Here is an 18,941-nt window from a genome sequence, read left to right as displayed (position 1 = left end):
GGTACCAAAGGCAGCTTGATGACTCCACCATCAAACACCTCTTAGGGAAAACTGCCTTCTGTCTCTCAGTGAAGAGACTGCAGTGTTGGGCTTTTCTTGTGGAGCTCTTGTACAATTAGACTCTGTTCCCCTCTTTTCATGCAGCACAGATTCATGCCAGTGGTGATTGCTTTGAACTGAGCTCATTATACAGAATTAACAAAATCATTTCAGTCATTGGCTATGGTGGGTTTGGGGCTCCCTGATAAAATAGCCTCCTGGGTTTTGGTTTTTTTTTTTTTTCCAAAATGAGTTATGAAGTGAAGCTCTTATTGCCTATCTATTTCTCTGTGTAAGCAGGATGGACATAGGATGGTATAAGAATTCTTCAGCTATAAAAGTATTCAAAAAACATTGAGCAGGAGCAATGCACTATGTCAAAAAAGTTGAAATTTTTAGCAATGATGGCAAATTTAAACTCCAAGAAAACTTTAAAATGCAGAACTCAAAGGCCAAAAACAAGTTGATAAGACTAGAAAATGTATATCACCATCAGCCTAGTAAATCATAAGATATAATTTCATCTTGAAGAAGAACTAATGACAAGATTTGCTTGCTTAGTTCATAGAAGATCCTGAATAAAAATCATAGTAATGGTAAAGCAAAACATATGGAATGAATTGGGAAAAGCTGAAAATGCTGATATCCCAATTACTATAGGAATAGGATTCCAATTGTTGCCTTTAATGTCTGGCCTACCAAAAACAAAAACCAAGAAAAAAAAAGTCACCCACATATCATGAGGGTTGAGAGTATTAAGATAGCTCAGTGTCAAGTCTTCCTCAGGTGTGTTTATTTCCCACCTGTCCGCTGACGGGCATGAGACACAGGATAGAGGCAATCTTCTGGATTACATCTTCCACTAGGTCCTGGGGGGCCCTGGGGCCCTGGGGCACCCGGTGAGCCTGGCAAACCCGGAGCTAATGAAATAAAAGACCCCCATCAGAATGCAGATCACACATGGCTCGTCCTCCCTCACTCCAACCAACATGGTCATTCAACTTCATGTGCAGCAACACACAAGCGCCACAGGCAAGAAGGTGCAGGTCCTGTTTTTAGAGGCTTGCTCGGGTTGTGAAGACAATATCACTATTACCTGAAGTCCCAGGAAGACCCGGACTCCCTGGAAGCCCAATTCCAGGCTCCCCTCTTTCTCCCTTCTGTCCTCGGTAGCCTAAATGAGAGATACATAAAAGAGAGACACAAGAAGTAAGAGTGTTCTGTGGCAACAGAGCACATACGAGAATCATGTTCTTAATCCACAAAATTTACGTTATTCCTTCACTTAACCTAAACAATACATTAGCTATCTGTTTTGCACGATCATCTCCTTAGGCTTACACATGAAACAGATTAGGTGCAATACACAATGAGGAGCTTTGAAATATGCAGCTACCATAAAAGTTCCAACTAGTCAAACTACTGATAGTGAGATTTTTTGACCCTGAAAAATGATACCTAAATAACTCAAATCAATCATTCATATCACCTATAAATAGCTATGACAAGGTGCGTGAACCCTCTTCAGTTAGAATTCTGACAGGAGGCTAGATATAGGTTAAATATAAGAAGCTTACTGACAGAGTTCTGCTTAGTATGAGGACAAGATGATATGACAACAAGAATCTGGACCTTAGTCCAAGAATTAAAGGCAATGAAAGGAACAAAAATTCATGATTTTAATAAATGACAGTAACAGTGTGAGTATATGGACATCCATTCCAGAGGTCAGGAGAGGACAAATCAGATCTTTGTTCAAATCACCACCTATATCAACATTACATCCCTTCCAAGGAGTGTTAAACCAGAAAGCCCATGTTTTCACATGGCAGTTCATAACTCCAAAGGACTAGGTGCTTCAACAATGCCAGAAAGCAAGGAGGTTGAGATTCATCCAAGCTCACTTCATCAATTTAAGATCCCTTAGCCAAAGTGAATTAGGTCTAAGATCTGTATACATTTTAAGATAAAATCATTCTTATCCTTGAATATGCTTGTTGTCACCTGAGTTAGACTAGTGCAGAGTAATTTTTGCCTCTGGGAACACTTATCTCTGCTTTTAAAAAGCAAAAAGACAAATACCATATGATTTCACTTATATGTAGAATCTAAAAAACGAAACAAGTGAATAAATAAACAAAAGCAAAACAGACCTGTAAATACAGGGAACAAACTGATGGTTGCTAGAGGGGAGGGGAGTGGTGGGATGGGGAAAATGGGTGAAGGGGGGTGGGAGACACAGGCTTCCTGCTATGGAATGAATAAGTCACGGAAATAAGAGGTCCAGCATAGTGAACATAGTCAATGATATTGTAATAGTGTTGTATGGTGACAGATGGTAGCTACACCTGTGGTGAGCACAGTGTAATGCACAGACTTGTTAAGCACTGTGTTGTACACCTGAAACTAATGTACCATTGTGTGTCAATGATACTTAAAAAAAAGATAAATTTGCAAATAAAAAATATAAAGTATAAAACACTTTTTACCTGTGTTTTATATATTGGCATCCATGTAAGACTCTGTTAGATGAAAAGGTTTTGTGGCTCTGAAGTTTCATGATGATGGTAAATGGAGTTTAATTTCTAATTTCTCATACTTAAACAGCAGCTTACAGACTACACCTAGTTTGAAATTAACAAAGCAGTCACGCTGAAACTTGCAAACGCACAACAGAGACAATCAGGAGAGCCTCTCAGTCGGAGAAGTAGGTCCTGACTTAGCTGTGCCTTTCTGTAAAGGGGTGTTATTACAGCAGAACATGACAAGAGGACAAATTTTAATGTTTTCTATGAGCACAATGTAAGACAAATGATTTCCCGTTACTGTTGAAAATTAGACATCAGTTTTGGGGCTGGCATCTTCATTTTTACTTGACCATACAGTACACACATTATAATTGAAATGATAAGCAATGGGGTCACACCAGTATTTTTTTTTTACTTTAGAGGTGTCACCTGAGCATATATGTGAAAATAGTGGGGAAAAAAGCATACATATTCAGGAAATATTTTGAGGCACATATTGGAAATATAACCAGGGAGAAATTTTCATACATTTATACCTGAAAACTGTTACGGACATTCAATAAAATCGTGGATTATAGAGACAATAGTGGTTTGAACATGTGGCATGATATCTGAAGTTGATACATATTCAAATTTAAAATATTACCAGAATTTCTTTTATATAAGTAACTTTCATTTAACTTGTGTGAAAAGCAAGGAAAAAGGCTTATCTTTAGGGTCATTTGAAAACACCCATCCAATTCCATTATTTGAACATTTCTGCAGTAAAATAACATTTGTTACATGAGGTGTATTTGATAGTTCAACGCAGGTCCGACTATTATGAAAAATTATAAAGTTGACCCTCAAGCTATCTCAGTAAGTGCTTTAGATCATAGGCTAAAAAATGAGGAAGAAAGAAGAAAAGCAAAAGGTGTATGAACTTTCGATTATCAAGTGGATTAACAAGCCTGTGACACAATTCCAAACGGAGACCGTATCTGCTAAAACTTACATATTCAAATTCAGTTCTCAGATTTTAATACAATGCAATAATTTATCGTTCCACGTGGATTTCAGTGCACATGGGGTCACAAAACAAAGAAACAGCAGTTCGCATATTTGCAGACGAGGGTAACATGTACATTTCTCCTGTCAAATGTAATGATTTATTTGTACAAAGCTCTCAGTTCATTAGGTTAATAACTACCTACTATTGCTGTTGAATTGTACAAGCACATGAGACCTTTTACTCTCAATTTTCCTAATAAGGTCTCAAGCTAGTTCCTTATGAAGGTTGTCCTAAAGCCATAGGGTCTTATCTTATAATTGCTTCACAACAAAACTTCAGATAAGAATGCTAATAAAGTCAAAAAGAGCTTTCCCATTTTCTAGAATTAAGCTTTTTCACCCCTTTAGGGTAGGCCTCTCTTGAAATTTAGAAAAGAATAAAAGGCAGGTCTACCCGTCAATGGACACGTATCTCCATGGCCTGTAAGTATTCAGGGTGACAGTTCGATATCACCGTAGTTTAGGTGGGGAAAGAAAACCACAGTGATGTCCTAATCTACAGCGTCTGACTAGCGATGTCCTAGTCATTAAAGAAACTTGGTGCTTGTTGGCGTGTTTTAGATGGCAGACTTGAGGCACTTTCCGTAGACAGATTTCTGTTTCGACCCCGGGGATTTACTTCCAAATCTGTAAATCAGTGCGTCTATCTGGATACTGGACAAAATGGCCATGAAAGGAGTGTCTCCAGCATTTGGGGAGGGACAGTTCTTCCGTGGGGGCCTGCGGCACACCTGAGTAGTCACTCAGGCTCCTGTGTCCCAGCCCACCGACGGGCTGCCGAGCGCCTCAGGCCTTGTGACACACTCGCCTCCCGTTTCCAGAGGCCCTTACACTAACAGACGCAACAGGTCTGATCTGTATCAGTCACGTGAACTCCTCTATGGGGCAGCGGCTGACATAGAACAGAAGGCTTTCTTCATTATAAACCCCAAACAGCAAAACTTTAAAAATTCCAAAGTAAGAACAACCATTCCCAATAATGTCCTTTCAAAATGGATGGAGGACACTGCTGATTCCACATCTACTCTGTGGGTGGGGCTCTTTCTGAAACAGGACTTTCAAGGGTAGCATCTGCTCTTCAGAATTTTCAGAAGTGGAGAATCAGTTGTGTTTGGAAAAAGTTTAAATAAAGTTCTTTCTCATGAAACTCCAAGAGGTTCAGGGCTGTTGGGAGGACCCGCCTCGCTCGTGTGTATATGGAAACCCAGCTGCATCCTGCCGCTGGGCTTCTTTGATCCTAGGGTGGCACCTTCCTGCTCACCCCCGCTGCACAAGCCATCGGAACGTACGCTGCAGATCCGGGGTGGGAACAAACACTAAGGAAAGTTCTCCCACTGCACAGAGGGAAGGCAATAGTCAGAATCCCACGGCATGGTTAAAATATAAAGTTGTCTAGAAGTGCTTTTAAATTTAAAAAAGACGTCAACGATCACCCCCTTTGGAACTTCAGGGAAAATGCAAATGAAGCGTGTCAACCCAGAACACAGTGGTTTCTATTTTCACCGCAAGAAGACAGGGCACTGAAAGAGGATCTGAATTTCTATTGTCAGAATCTGGGTAGGAGCAGTACCTCCCTTTCTCAGCTAGGATTGAGTGTCGGTCCTAGGGTCCCGTCAATGTCCTCATTGCTTTCTGCGTGTCGCCTGCTTCTCAGGATTGCACAGGAAACTTACGAGACCCCTAAAATTTCTGTCCTGCTCTTAAGATAATCAGATAATAAAGGACTCCTCCTAAAGGACACATTTCAATTCAAACCACCTTTTAAATGAAAGTGGATTTCTTTCCTAAAAAATACTGGGAAGAAAAGTCTCTTAAAAATTTCAGAAGAGCCACCATCAAACAGAATCCATGAGTGGGCAGGACATGCTGTGCCAGGCTCAGTGCCCACACTTTCTTTCCCTTTCTGTGCTGCTTTTCTCACTTCAATCTTTTCTCAAACTCAATCATGCTGTGTCACGAAGAGGACTAATTCAGCCAACAGCGTCTGACGTCTGCAATGGACACTAGGGTAACAGTTTTATATGCATTTTGTTTCCTTCCTTTTGGAGAAAACTTTTAAGTCAGGCAGAGCAAAACTTGGAGCCTATATGCATAACTTTATCCTCTGAACACTTCCTATTTCTCTACCACAGACAAACCCTTCAATTACTTGTGAACTCTTGGAGAGGCACCAAAAATCAAACAGCAGCCTCTTGTTTTCTCTTTTACAGCAAGATTTCTTGGTGGCTTTATCAGTATAGTGTGACTACAGGCAAGTACTCCTTAAAAATGGACCCCATTTCATGTAGGTTTTAATTTTTCTGCTGCTTTTCTGGCAAATTTAACAAATACTGGAAAGGAGCTATCATATGAAAGTTGAAAAGACAGCTAACTGAATTGGAGTCAAAGTATGTCTGTTAGAAACTCCATGGCAGGACAAAAGTTTTGTCAGTTTTAGCATATGTGCTGCTGGAGCGAGCACAAGCTTTGTCAATTTCACTAAACGTTGGTTTTTAAAAAGTTGGAAATCATATAGGGAAGTCTTTCCAAATCAAGAATTGAGCCCAAAAGTCCTATCAAGAGTAGAAGTCGTCTAGAAGATTTCTTAAGTAAATAGATAAATTCAACAGAAATCTTGCACAAAATGGAAGATAATTTGAGTGGTGAACAGTCTTTTTCCAAAAGCTTCACTAACATGGCTGTCTTGGCATTGCCTCTGACTGAAGGCCTTCCAGATGGGCCTTCCCTACATGGGGAGGGAGCCTGGAGACAGGAGTTTGTGCGGACAGGTGACTTCAGTTCCACAACTATTTCCCTTGATAATCCTGATTTTCCTACTATTCTTGTCCTCTTTGACCACAGCTATTTGTAGCATCAGTCCGTATTTTTTCTGCTATTGGTGTTAACAGATCTTATGCTTCAGGTGCTTTGAGCCATCATCCATCTTTAGGTGAGCCTTCAAGCTCTTGGTTCTAGATTCATAGACTCTGACTTCAGAACAGACCCAACTAGCAAAAGATAATAATTAACTACCTTCTAGACAACAGTCTACACACAGAAGGCTCTACCTGTCTCCATACATTTTCTTCCAACCATCAGCCAAACTTCTCTATGATCTCAGGGACACGTAGAATATACTGTTTAGTTTAGGTGAACTAGAGCGGTGTCTCTGTTGCTTCACATCGTGCTAACTAAATTGAAAGCCTTGTCAGCTGTGACGGAAGGTAAGACTCCAACAGACCCAGTGATTGGAGATAGTTGTTTTTTCCGATGAGGAAGGGCCTGTCAGTCACTTGGGCACTTCCTATGGAAAACCAGGCTCATGCTACAGAAAAGCAGTAGGGAGGACAGTGAACTAGTGAAAGAAAAGTAATTCTCTGCATAGATAGTATTCTGGACTGTATTCTCTCGCACTTTCGATGTTCACTCTCTGTTTTCTCCTTTATACAAACTTTTGATTATTTCAAGGAGGACCCTTGAGCTCCTCAGTGGTAACACATGAAACGGAGTTTCCCTTTTTTTCTCTTTCATGCTATGCACTTACTAGATTTAATATTTCCTTGTCAGAGCTGTGACTTCTAAATCAGGGTCTATTTGGGTTCTCTGCTGATTGCTAACCAGATTTCCAGAAAATGGTCTTGCCGGCTTAATTTAGTCAAGCTGTGCTCAAAATCATGTCTTCTGTCAATTTGTTACCAGTGGAACCTTAATTTTTTGCCAATTTAAGTAAAGTGTTGTTTTAAAAATTTTAGAAACCATATGGGGAAGGATTCTAACATTTCTTAAAATTTTACTTGGACCTAAATCACTACTGCAGTGGCATCTCTTATGACTCTTTCCTCAGTTTCTTTGGGCTACTAAGATGATTCTTGTTGTTGTCGAATTACATCAATAGGGAGGCATAAACAACTCTTGATGCCCACCAAATAATGGCATATAAGCAATCATTGTTGCAGCTATTCTTATAACAAATATTATTAAAATACACTTATAGTAGCATGTAATTATTAGTCAGTTTTAACCTTGACGTCGTAATAGTTAAATATCAACTGCTAGAATGTCACTAGGATAAATCACTATGTGTATGTACATATATACACATACATATGTATATGCATAGATATTTGCTTTCACTGTGATTAGCATGTTCTAAACAAGTACTATACTTGAAGACTTACCTTGCGGTCCAGGGTCTCCTGGTGGCCCAGGTAATCCATCCTTTCCTGGTGGACCAGGCCTCCCGTGAGCTTGAGCAGCCAACATTGCAGCAGGCAGCTTCAGCTGTGATAGGAACACGGCCATCCTTTCTTTATTTATGAAAGAAAAAAATAGTATATCATGTAATAGAAATATTTTTTACATCAACATTTTTCCAATTTTTTTACATGAAATTCAACAACAACAACAAAACCCTACTTGGTTTTCAATTTAAGCACATCTAATTTACTAACTGGCCTGACTGCTGAGAGAGTTGTTTTATTGATTGGTCGAACAAAATGGATTGTATAAAGTTGTCTGAATATAAATGCAGACCACCTGTGCTGATCAGAGGGCCTGAGAATTTTCCGTGTTTCAGAGATGCAGCAAGTCTACTGCTGGAATCTAATTAACTCCTGGTAATGAGCTACAGAGAGAATTTTAGGTTTCTATTAAAAGATGGGTTTTTTCCCCCTAAAGATTTTATTTATTTATTTGAGAGAGAGAGAAAGAGACAGAGATAATGAGAGAGAGCACAAGCAGGGAGGAGAGGGAGAAGCAGGCTCTCCGTGGAGCAGGGAGCCCAATGTGGGGCTCGATCCCAGGACCCCAGGATCATGACCTGAGCCGAAGGCAGATGCTTAACCAACTGAGCCACCCAGGCATCCCAAATTCTGCTTTTTTTAAAAAAATGTCTTATTATACACCCTCAATGTTATTCACTTTTTCTGGTTTGATTTCCAGTTAGTCTCATTATTCAGGCATGGTTTTAGTAGGGACTACATCTAATTTGGCCAAAGAAGAAAATTCAGCATTGGTCCCTATGAACATGCTCTCACTGAATTCCCATCATAGCCAGAGTAAAACAATAAAAAGCTTCTATGCTTTCCCGTGAACCTGAAGAAAACATTGAAACAAAGAACACAGGAGTTATGAGAAGTTGACAAATTACCCAGAACATTTAGAAATGTCAATAAAAATAGCAAAATCTTTTGCAGGTGTTGAGTGATGTGACCTTTATGAATTCAATACTTCCCCTGGAGGTAATGCTGCCTTCCCAAGGAACACATCATTGCCATTTGCCCTTTTGTTCATTCACCAAACTGCCTGGAGCCTGACACTGTTTATCTGGGTCCTAAAGAAAGACTCCAGGGAGGGAAGCGAGGATGGATTAAAAGGGTTTCTATGGGGTGAGCTCAGTCATCAGACCATGAACGTATCGTTATAGGCGGCATTAGTGTCATGCAACTATTAGTACTTTATTTAGAGATTTATTAATAGACCAATAATGCCTTTGGATAAAAGTGAGTACAATCCAGAACGTCAGTGCATTAGTAACTCATGAAATTGAAAGGATCTGGAAACTTAGGAAGTTCAAAGAAAATGGAAATATGAAAAATGAAAATATAAATGAGAATTTTCACTCTAAAATAAATTCCTAAATAAGACATATCATTAATTACATTAAACAGTCTCTGTAAGCAGGGCTCTGTATTGGGCATTTTATACTTTCTGCATAAGTGCTCTTGTTCAGGAATCCTAGATAAGGCCTGAAAGAGATTATCATCCTATGCTATTATCCACGTTTTATAAGCCCCATATGCTATAAAGATTATCTGCTGATAAACTTTATTTTATGACTAAAATCTCGTCCCATTATATAAGACATTCCTTCTTGGAATTGCTTTTTTGAATAATCATTCTAAGATTGTACTTATTACTATTGACTTCTCTGTTATAAAATTCTACATAGGCCATTGTCCAGTTCAATTTTTCCTCAAAACCATCTTCAATACTTTACTACCATAGGAATTAATTTTAGTGAAATCATTACTGCAAATTAATCCAAAGCTCATTATAAATACAATCTATCATTGGATTCTTTATTTAAACTTGCTTGGTTTGTTTATATTTTATATACCTCACATTTAACAAATAGAATACATGCATAACTAGATTTAAAACAGAAACTGGAGCAGGGCATGTCCTTAGCATGACAAAAGATATTCACCGCATTCTTTCTTTTTTTTTCTTTTCATATATTTTCTTCAAAAAGCAAATTCAAATGATTTCATTTGTAAAACTAACTTACACCCAATTTTCCAAGGATACACCTAGTGTGTAAGAAAAAAATGAATCTTTAATGTAAAGAATTCAGCATGGGTTTGGTATAGACAAACCTTCCAGAAAATTTTCTTACTGATTAAATTAGTATTTACTTTGTAGATAAGACCAAAGGACAGCAACATTCTGGAAACTATAGCTGCCAATTAGAAAAACAAAGGCCAAATCATGAAGACCTTGTAAAGAGTTACTTCAATTTTCTCTAGCCTCTTCACTCAGTTTAGTTCATTCAGCTGAACTCTAAAGGCACATTTCACTTAAGCAGATATGTGTGTTTTACAAACTTCTGATAAAGAGCAAATTATTCCCTAGGAAAACCTATTTTTCAAAAGGCTTTCAATAAAAAATTTACTTAAAAAATGTAGGCCCTGTGCTGCTTGAGAAAGTAAAACAAACTTATTTTTAAATGAAATTATTAAGGGAAAAGCCCTAAAAAACATGGACTATTAGGTATAATTATCAAAGGAGCAATCACTCTGCACTGCTTTTCTCACATTATAAAGCAAGCAGAATGGAAGCATCACAACACCCACGAATGAGAATCTCTGGATGCAGATTGATTGACAGGGATGGTAGAAGACCAGTAAGGATCTGACGAATCATCCCTGAGTGGTATTAAAATACAGTCCTTTGGGCAAAACTTATTACCTCACTATCCACCTGGGATATGTTTGGCTGGTGTTCATACATTTGTTCCCAATAACTAAATGGATAAAACAAGTTTGTAATTAGTATATAGTTATAGTTTTGCAAATCATTATATTGAATGTAGATATCTCTTTATTATATGAAATTGTAAACTGGGTGTTTTACAAACAAATATGAAATTCAGTTTAAAACTCTGCATATTATTTGCTGTTTTGCACTAAAAAGAGATATATATTTCAGTACAATTTTTCTTTTTTTTTTAATTAATTTATTTATTTGAGAGAGAGAGAGCACATGTGAGCACGCCTGTGCAAGTGGGGTAGGGGCAGAGGGAGAGGGAGAGAGAGAATCTCCAAGCAGACTCCCCGCTGAGCGCAGAGCCCGAGGCAGGGCTCGATCTCACGACACATGAGATCATGACCTGAGCTAAAATCAAGAGTTGGATGCTCAGGGTGCCTGGGTAGTGCAGCGGTTAAGCATCTGCCTTCGGCTCAGGGCATGATCCCAGCGTTCTGGGTTTGAGCCCCACATCAGGCTCCTCCACTAAGAGCCTGCTTCTTCCTCTCCCACTCCCCCTGCTTGTGTTCCCTCTCTCTCTGGCTGTCTCTCTCTGTCAAATAAATAAATAAAATCTTAAAAAAAAAAGAGTTGGATGCTCAACTGACTGAGCCATGCAGGGGCCTGAGTATAATTTTTATTAATTTGAGATATATCTCTTTGAATACCTTCAGTGTCTCAACACAAATATTCACGGTACTAAGTTTTTCCTCTTTAATGCATGAATTGAATTTATAAGCAATTTGCTTTAGGCGGTTTTTAATATTTTTAGTAAAACAGAATTCTTTTAGATAATTACTTCTAGCTATAAATTATCTAGCTTTAAGATACACTCAGAAATAGTCATTTAGCAAAAGGATAATTACTTCTTCGGAACCTTACTCTAAAGCTCTATAATTTAAAATAATACATTTTTGAGCCTCTAAATAAATTGTAAAGACCTGTATTCTTAATTGCCTTTCCTCTGTTTTCAGGGATCTTTGGTCAATTAAACCATTTTTGGCTATGCTTGCTAATGAGGCAGGAAATTGAAGAGTTCAGATAGGAGCTTATGTAAACCAAACACACATATGCCATCTGCCAATGCAGAAATAAGACCATGGCTTGCCTTCCTTAGAGAATGGGCTCATCAACATAATGCAGACATTAATATTAATGTGTTGATAAACTATGTTACATGGAGAATGAAGGGGCATTTGAACGTCATTCGGCTCATGTCTACCTTCTATTTCACAGACAGAATTTGTAAATATTTTCAAACAAAGAAATTCATCGTTTTCTCCCAACGCCCATTCCAATGTTTATTTTTTTTTTAAAGATTTTATTTATTCATTTGACAGAGAGAGAGACAGCCAGCGAGAGAGGGAACATAAGCAGGGGGAGTGGGAGAGGAAGAAGCAGGCTCCCAGCGGAAAAGCCCGACGTGGGGCTCGATCCCAGAACCCCAGGACCATGCCCTGAGCCGAAGGCAGACGCTTAACGACTGAGCAACCCAGGCGCCCCCCATTCCAATGTTTAATTGCCCATTTTCTTGGTACAGCTTCAACTTACTTTCTTTTGTTACTCTATGATGGAAACAGAAAGTAGTTAACGTGTATTTCCCTTGGGAAATCAGTCATCTGTTTGATACTATTGTTACCTCTTAGCCTTCAGGTTAAATAACTTTAACTATAGATTTGGTAATCTGTTTTGTAAATCACTTTTTGGCTTCACTATTCCAGGGCTTTTCCATAACATCTCTTAAATGTGGAAACCAAAATTAGATATGGTTCTCTCCTAAGGGGTAGAAAATACCAGGAGAGTAATTTCCTTTCATATACTTAAGTAGTTACTCTCTAGTTTCATTTTAACTGTGAGTTCCACAGTATCATTTGGTGGAGTCATATGCATTTTGTGGTTGTAACGGCTACATTTTATTTCTGACCTAATCTTTTGCCACCTCTGTAAACAAGCTGCTTTGAAATGTTACTGCAGTAAAGACGGGGATTAAACACATGCACCAGAATCCCTGTAAAGCAATAGTAACATTTTTTAAAAAGGCATAAAAGCATAAGAATGGGGAGACTACGGAAGAAGATAACACGATAAAATTTTGGAAGCTGAGACCCAGATGGCTGAGTGACAGATGACTTAGCAGACTCAAGAAAACCAAATCTTCATACTAGAAACTGACAAACAACCTGTTCTAAACCGCGAAATCCTTAAAAGGCTCAGGAATTGGCAATGCACATTACTTCTGGAAGCGTGGTAAAGAAGGGGAACTAAAACCGAAAGAATTAGTTGAATGCCTTTTTAAGAAGTAGTCTTAGCAATTTCTTTCTCTATACAGGTAGGTAGTTTTTTCTCCCCAAACCTAGCAAAAAAACTGAAGGTTTATTATCTGAAAAGGGTAAATAGATCATGTGTGCCCTGGGGGGGGGGGCTCAAGATCCCACTGAGTCTTGGGCTTCCCTATCTGAAAACAAGAAGAATAAATGAGCGCTCATTTATTCCCCTACTTTGCTCTCCAAATGCTGGCAGCCAGGCAGGAAATGGAAGCACTTCCTCTGGGAAATCCAGCCAGAATAGGAGGAAAGACTTAAAGGCACTGAAATTGAAGTCGTCTCATTTAAAACGCCCGGTTAGACGACCCTTCAGTGAAGCTCATGGTTGGTGAGTCCCACCATTCCCTCGTAACGTTTGATTAGGTTTTTAGAACTTACTCTTTTGTATGAACAGACATCCAAGGATTCCTGGCACTAAGGAAAGCCTATAAGCTGAATGACAGACCCAAACAAAGAAATGGAAAGAGGCCATTGAAAGAAATAGAGGCTATGCTGTGGGAAGTATTTAAAAGGTCTACGTACATCTTCAAGATGTGTATCTATCAGATGAGATGTGTATGCATATATGATGCATGTACGTACACATATGTAATTTACTGTCTTAGTTGTTGAGATGCAAGAGGGGTGTTATACTTGAAACAAGAGAACAGGATAACACGTATTCATACATATTCACATATATATGAAATATACGTATGGAAAACATGGATAAAAGGGCTTTCTGGGACATTGGCTCTGGAGGCAGAAATACTCAGGGACACAGAGCCCTAACCTTCCTGTCTTCCCACAGTTGCAGTTGGTTCCAAGTTTGTCTCAAGAACCAAGAGAGCAGGATATGTGTCCACATTCCTGCACAGGTTGGCAAATTCTTCCAGCATGTTGATGAAAACCTCCAAGTATAATAGGGTGGCGTCACAGCAAGAATTAAGCTGCTCAGATCTAGCAAGATCCTAATTTGTGTGGGTAGCTGCAAAGCCCTCATAAAGCCAAAAGAGGCTAAGGCGAGACATGTAGCATCTTGCCCCACTCTGTATGGTACAGTCACCTTATTTGCAAAAGGATTTGACCTATTGGCTAATCAAATAGGGAATTTAATTTAACTTTGGATTGGGCTCATATTTGTCCATTGTGACCCAGTAGAAGCCCAGAGTTGGAGTTGGTAGGAAATCACCTTCTTGCACCATGGGTAGGTTTGAGATGGGGGCATCAGGATGCTGAAGGAGGCTTGCTGGCTTGGGGCAGAGCCCAAAGTGTGAGATCTGTAGAAAGCAGCGACCTGGGAATCCCTGAAGGGAGCTGGAGAGCCCAAGTTTGGGGTTTTGGTCTGGGCTTCACTCTAGGCTCCAGTGTGGACCTCCAGTGAAAGGATGATAAAGTGGGGAGTGGGATCCCTCAAGCACTCCCTTGAGCCCCCATAGACAGTCCACGACTTGCTGGGCAAAGAGAGTTGCCCCTGAGGCTGTAGTTGTGCAGGGGTGAATGGGGCAGAGACAACTATTAGCTGCCACAGAGACCACTGTCCTGTGAAAGGGCAAAGAGGGAGGCGGAGGCACACTGTTTAACGTTAGGTAACAACTGTAACGTGTGAAGATTAGCATTTGCTTTTACAGAGAAAGCTTTCCAAAAGGGAGAAATGTGGCCTGGGAGCTCTAGGATTTGTGAAAATGGAGTTTTTCTTTATTCCTTTCTGTAAATGATGTTCAGAAGTCTTGGAAAAGTGACTTCTAAGTGGAAAGTTAAATGGACTGAATTCGAATAATCTTGGGACACATTAACAGAAGTGCTAAATAACCAAATCCTGGGTTTGAGATAGAATTTTGTTTGAGAGAAAGTGTTGCCGGACTCGTACCAACAGAGATGAAAGGAGAGGGGGTATCATTTCAGAATCTCAGAGTCTGCAAGTCTCCCAAAAGAGCTCCCTTGTGGGCCACCTTAAAATGTGGTTTTGAGACAAGACATGTGGCTTCTGAAGGACCTTGCCAGGCTGGAAAGACTGGGGAAGGTGGTAGGGGAAATGGGGGAGAACCCACCCTTTGTTTCCTGGCAGGCAGGGAGTGACTGGGAGAGGAAGCTGGGGCAGGACAGCAGAGGGGGAGCTCACAGACTGAGGGGGAAGTGCCAGCCGCAAGAGCCTGCCCCAAGACAGATGGAGAATGGTCCATTTCCCCTGATCTCTCTCCTCAGAAGCATAGTCCTTCACAGGAACAACCCCACAGTGGCCTGCGAGTGGGTAGCAGGAAGCTTTCTGTGGGTGGAAGTGGCACGTCTCCTCTGCTGAATGCGGGGGGCAGGCCACCAGGGGCCATGCCTTCATCCAGTGTCCACTGGGCAGAATGAATACTTCCCACATCTCAGACTAAATCTAAAGTCGTTAAAGGCATTGAAGTTCCACATTAAAGCTGCCTGAGATAAAAGATGATTGACACTAGAGCCCATGGATGTTAAGAGTTAAAGGAGAATTTTAGATCACAATTCAAAAACATATTCACTGGCATTTTCCCTTCCATGATTGTGTCTAGTAAATGTGTGGATGCTTTCTGAGGTCCTGGAGGTCCTGTGCCCAGGGCTGGCTTCAAGGACAAGCCACCAGTGCAGTCACACAGAGTCCCTTGCTCAAAAGGGTCCTATGCTTGGTATAGTGTTTAACTATGGCTGTCTTAATCATTTTTGAATCAGGGCACCTACATTTTTATTCTGCATCGAGTCCTGCAAATTAGCTGTACCTGTCTATGCCTCTATATTTTTCAGTGTTTCTCTTGAAACACTTGAGATGCCTTTTTCTTTTTCAGGCAGTTGATGCTTGAGGAATGCTTGTTGAGAGGGAATGTTTGGATTGCAAAGTTTGGAGGCTCTTTCATGATGCTTGATTCAAAGATCAAAAAAAAAAAAAAGACAGTAAAAAAGGATTTCTAGATTGAAGGGCAACATTAGAATTATAAAGAGAAAACTGGTAGCTTGAAATAAAAACAGTAGACAACTGTATTAATGACCTATCATGCCAGAGCATGGTAAAGATACTTAGTAGAAATCAATGTAAATTGAAATCAACAGCATGAATTCATTATCTTAAAAAAAAATTTTTTTTTATTTTGTCATGGAAGCAGCCAAAGTTCCTGCGTTAACTCTGCTCCATCTCTAGGGCTCGTGTGAAATAAGATAACGTGCACTCAAGCATGGAGATTTTGGTCTCTAATACTAATTACTGCTTAAAATAATCAGAGCGTCTTAAAGTAGCTGATTCCATGTTTGCAGTAGGAAGACTTCCGGTGAACTTGGGGCATTTTGTAATCTTATTCCTTGCAAAATTCAATAATATATGTTTAGCTTAGCAAAGAAAGGATGCTGTGCAAAAGAAGCAGGAACCAGGAGAGCCAATGTGGATTCATTTTTTAAAGACAAAAATTTGGGGGCGCCACTGTGGCTCGGTCATTAAGCGTCTGCCTTTGGCTCAGGCCCAGGGTCCTTGAATCGAGCCCCGCATCGGGCTTCCTGCTCCGCTGGGAGCCTGCTTCTTCCTCTCCCACTCCCCCTGCTTGTGTTCCCTCTCTTGTTGGATGTCTCTCTCTCTGTCAAATAAATAAATAAAATCTTTAAAAAAAATAAAGTCAAAAATTTCCCGCTTTATCAAGCTCACAGTGGGGAGTGATCCTGATTTTAGCAAGTCATTTGACAAAATCATGTGGTATCTTAGGTACAGGTTAAAAAAATGTAGAGTAGATTTTAGAAAACTATATGGATTCAGAGGTCACTGAAACAATGGATTAACAGAATTTATAAGCGAACAGCAGGAATGCAATTAAGGCATTAAGAAAGGCCTAATCCTTGACTCTTGACTCTTTCCTTCAACATTTTCTACCTACAGTTAGAATGATGACATGGTTATAAAATTCAGAGATGGCACAAAGTGATGGGGGTCAGCCCACCTGCCCTACAGGAAGACAACATTCCGCAGGATATCTTCAGTTTGGGACAATGTGTGAATGCAAACCTTTTGAAATTTAATACGGAGAAACATAAAATCACACACTTAGATTTTAAAAATGGACACAGCGCACAATGAGAAACACCTGATTTTTAAAAGTTTGTGTAAACACGATCCAGGGTTGTTAGGTAATTGAAAAATCAAAATCAAGGAAGGCTTTTTTTCTTTTTTAAGGGATGCTCTCTTAGGCAGCAATATTGAAGTGCCTGTATCAAGGGTTAGAAAACTTTCTCTGCAAAGGGGCAGATAATAAACAGTTAAGTCTGACAACTAGTCAATTCATCAGCCCTAGCATGAAAACAGAGAGAGAAATTTCATAAAAGAATGAATCTGACTGTGCTCCAATTAAATTTATTTATGGAAATAAATTTGCATTTCAGATCATTATCATATCATGAAATAGTCTTTTGATTTTAAAAAAACATTAAAATGTGTACTCCCTACGTGCTCCCCTTCACTATCCCCCCCCCAAAAAAAGTAAAAACCAAGTCAGCTTGTGGGCCGCACAAAAACAGGGGGCAGGTGAACTTGACTGGTGGGCCACAGTTTGCCGACCTGGGTCTAGATCAAAACACCCTATACTCTGTTGGTCAAAATACTCCTGGGTGAATGAGGGCCATTTAAAAATGAAGTGTTTCTCAACGGTGGTGACAGTGGAGGGGCTGGATACACTTGCACCATAAAAGAGAAAAGTAAGGAGGAGCACCATGGATATGGAAAAATATCATAAGGGCTGTCATGGGAATAGAGGAAGATACTTTACCTGTGCTATTTCACAGACCAGGAATGATGAGAGGAAGTTAGAAAGAGGCAAATTTAACTCAGTGTAAGGAAGAATTTTCTATCAAACAGAGATGCCCCATCCCCCTCATAAAATAGGTTGCCTCTGCACATTGTTGTTGCATGGCCATCTGTTGAGAGAGCGCTAAAGGGGTCCTCCACAGTGGATGGGAGGTAGTAATTGGCGAAAATTTCAGAAATGTTTATTAGGTAAATCTAACCTTCAAAAATCCTTAGAACCTCTTGATTAATATACTTCTTTATCTCTTCAAATGAAACTGCATCAGCCTAAAGAAGGGGAGAAAAAGGTCTGTTAAAGTAGAGCATAGCACAAATGAAGAAAGAATAGGAATCCTGGGTTGGTGTGCATACTCAAAACTTTTGTGCAGATACATTGCAAGCAAAATGCTTTTGGCAATTGACTACATTAGGAAATAAATATCTTTGTTTTGACCAAATGCTGGGAAGAACTTGAAGTGCATAATTGCTTTAAAAGCTGTGGGCTGGAATCATAACCAGTGATTCAAACATATTTCTTATTAAATGGAGAGACATGGCTTCATATGATTAGGAAAGATGTTTCCTATTACTTCATTTTCTGAAGTTACAGGACTTGAACAGTGTTATCATGACATTAATATCCCAGGCACAATTTAACTTCTAACCAATCCCCGGGCACTGGTAAAGTCAACATCTCACTGATACTGTGCATCTTCAAAGGAAGAGAACTCCAAGTAAGCTGGATTATTCTTTAAAATGTTTTATTCATGGGATCAAACTTGCCAAGTTTTAGTCATTTTTACAGTATAGTTTATTCTGTAATTTACACTTTGTAAGCATATTTGTATTAAGCAATTTTTTTAAATAGAAAATGCTATGGGCCATGAGAAAGGAAAGTAGGTAAATGATGTCAGTTGAATTTTTAACCCCTTGACAAATGAAGCTACATGAATTTGGCAAAGAATCTAACATTTATAATAGTAATATTTTACTGTGGTACTTTGGCATTTTTAAAAGAGAGCTATTATTTTTCATGACCGTTAGGATTTCGAAGTATTTTATTACTCTCTCTCTTTTTTTTTTTTTTTTTTTTTTTTTTTTTTTTAGTGGTTATTATCCAGGGGTATATGTGTGACATTAAAGACAATGTGATGGGCTCATAAAATGATGATTTCTGTAGGACAAAATAGTTCCAAAAATGCTCTCTTTCAATATTTTATTTTCATGGAATAT

General features: G+C 39.3%; 1 protein-coding gene across 1 annotated transcript in view; it reads right to left on the bottom strand.

Annotated features, from left to right (window-relative positions):
- Nucleotides 1–320: 320 nt before the first annotated feature.
- The window catches only part of COL19A1 (collagen type XIX alpha 1 chain), a 299,548-nt gene continuing 280,927 nt past the window's right edge, over nt 321–18,941 (bottom strand). Inside the window, exons 48-51 of the mRNA XM_008684899.2 lie at nt 17,930–17,996; nt 7,775–7,903; nt 1,136–1,213; nt 321–959 (exon numbers count right to left, since the gene is read on the bottom strand). Coding sequence (XP_008683121.1) covers nt 832–959; nt 1,136–1,213; nt 7,775–7,903; nt 17,930–17,996 — 402 coding nt within the window. The 3' untranslated portion in view covers nt 321–831. The remainder of the gene's footprint in view (nt 960–1,135; nt 1,214–7,774; nt 7,904–17,929; nt 17,997–18,941) is intronic.

This window comes from Ursus maritimus, unplaced genomic scaffold, assembly GCF_017311325.1.
Source record: "Ursus maritimus isolate PB19 unplaced genomic scaffold, ASM1731132v1 scaffold_29, whole genome shotgun sequence".
Taxonomy (NCBI): Eukaryota; Metazoa; Chordata; class Mammalia; order Carnivora; family Ursidae; genus Ursus; species Ursus maritimus.
This window is presented reverse-complemented; position numbering and strand designations above follow the sequence as displayed.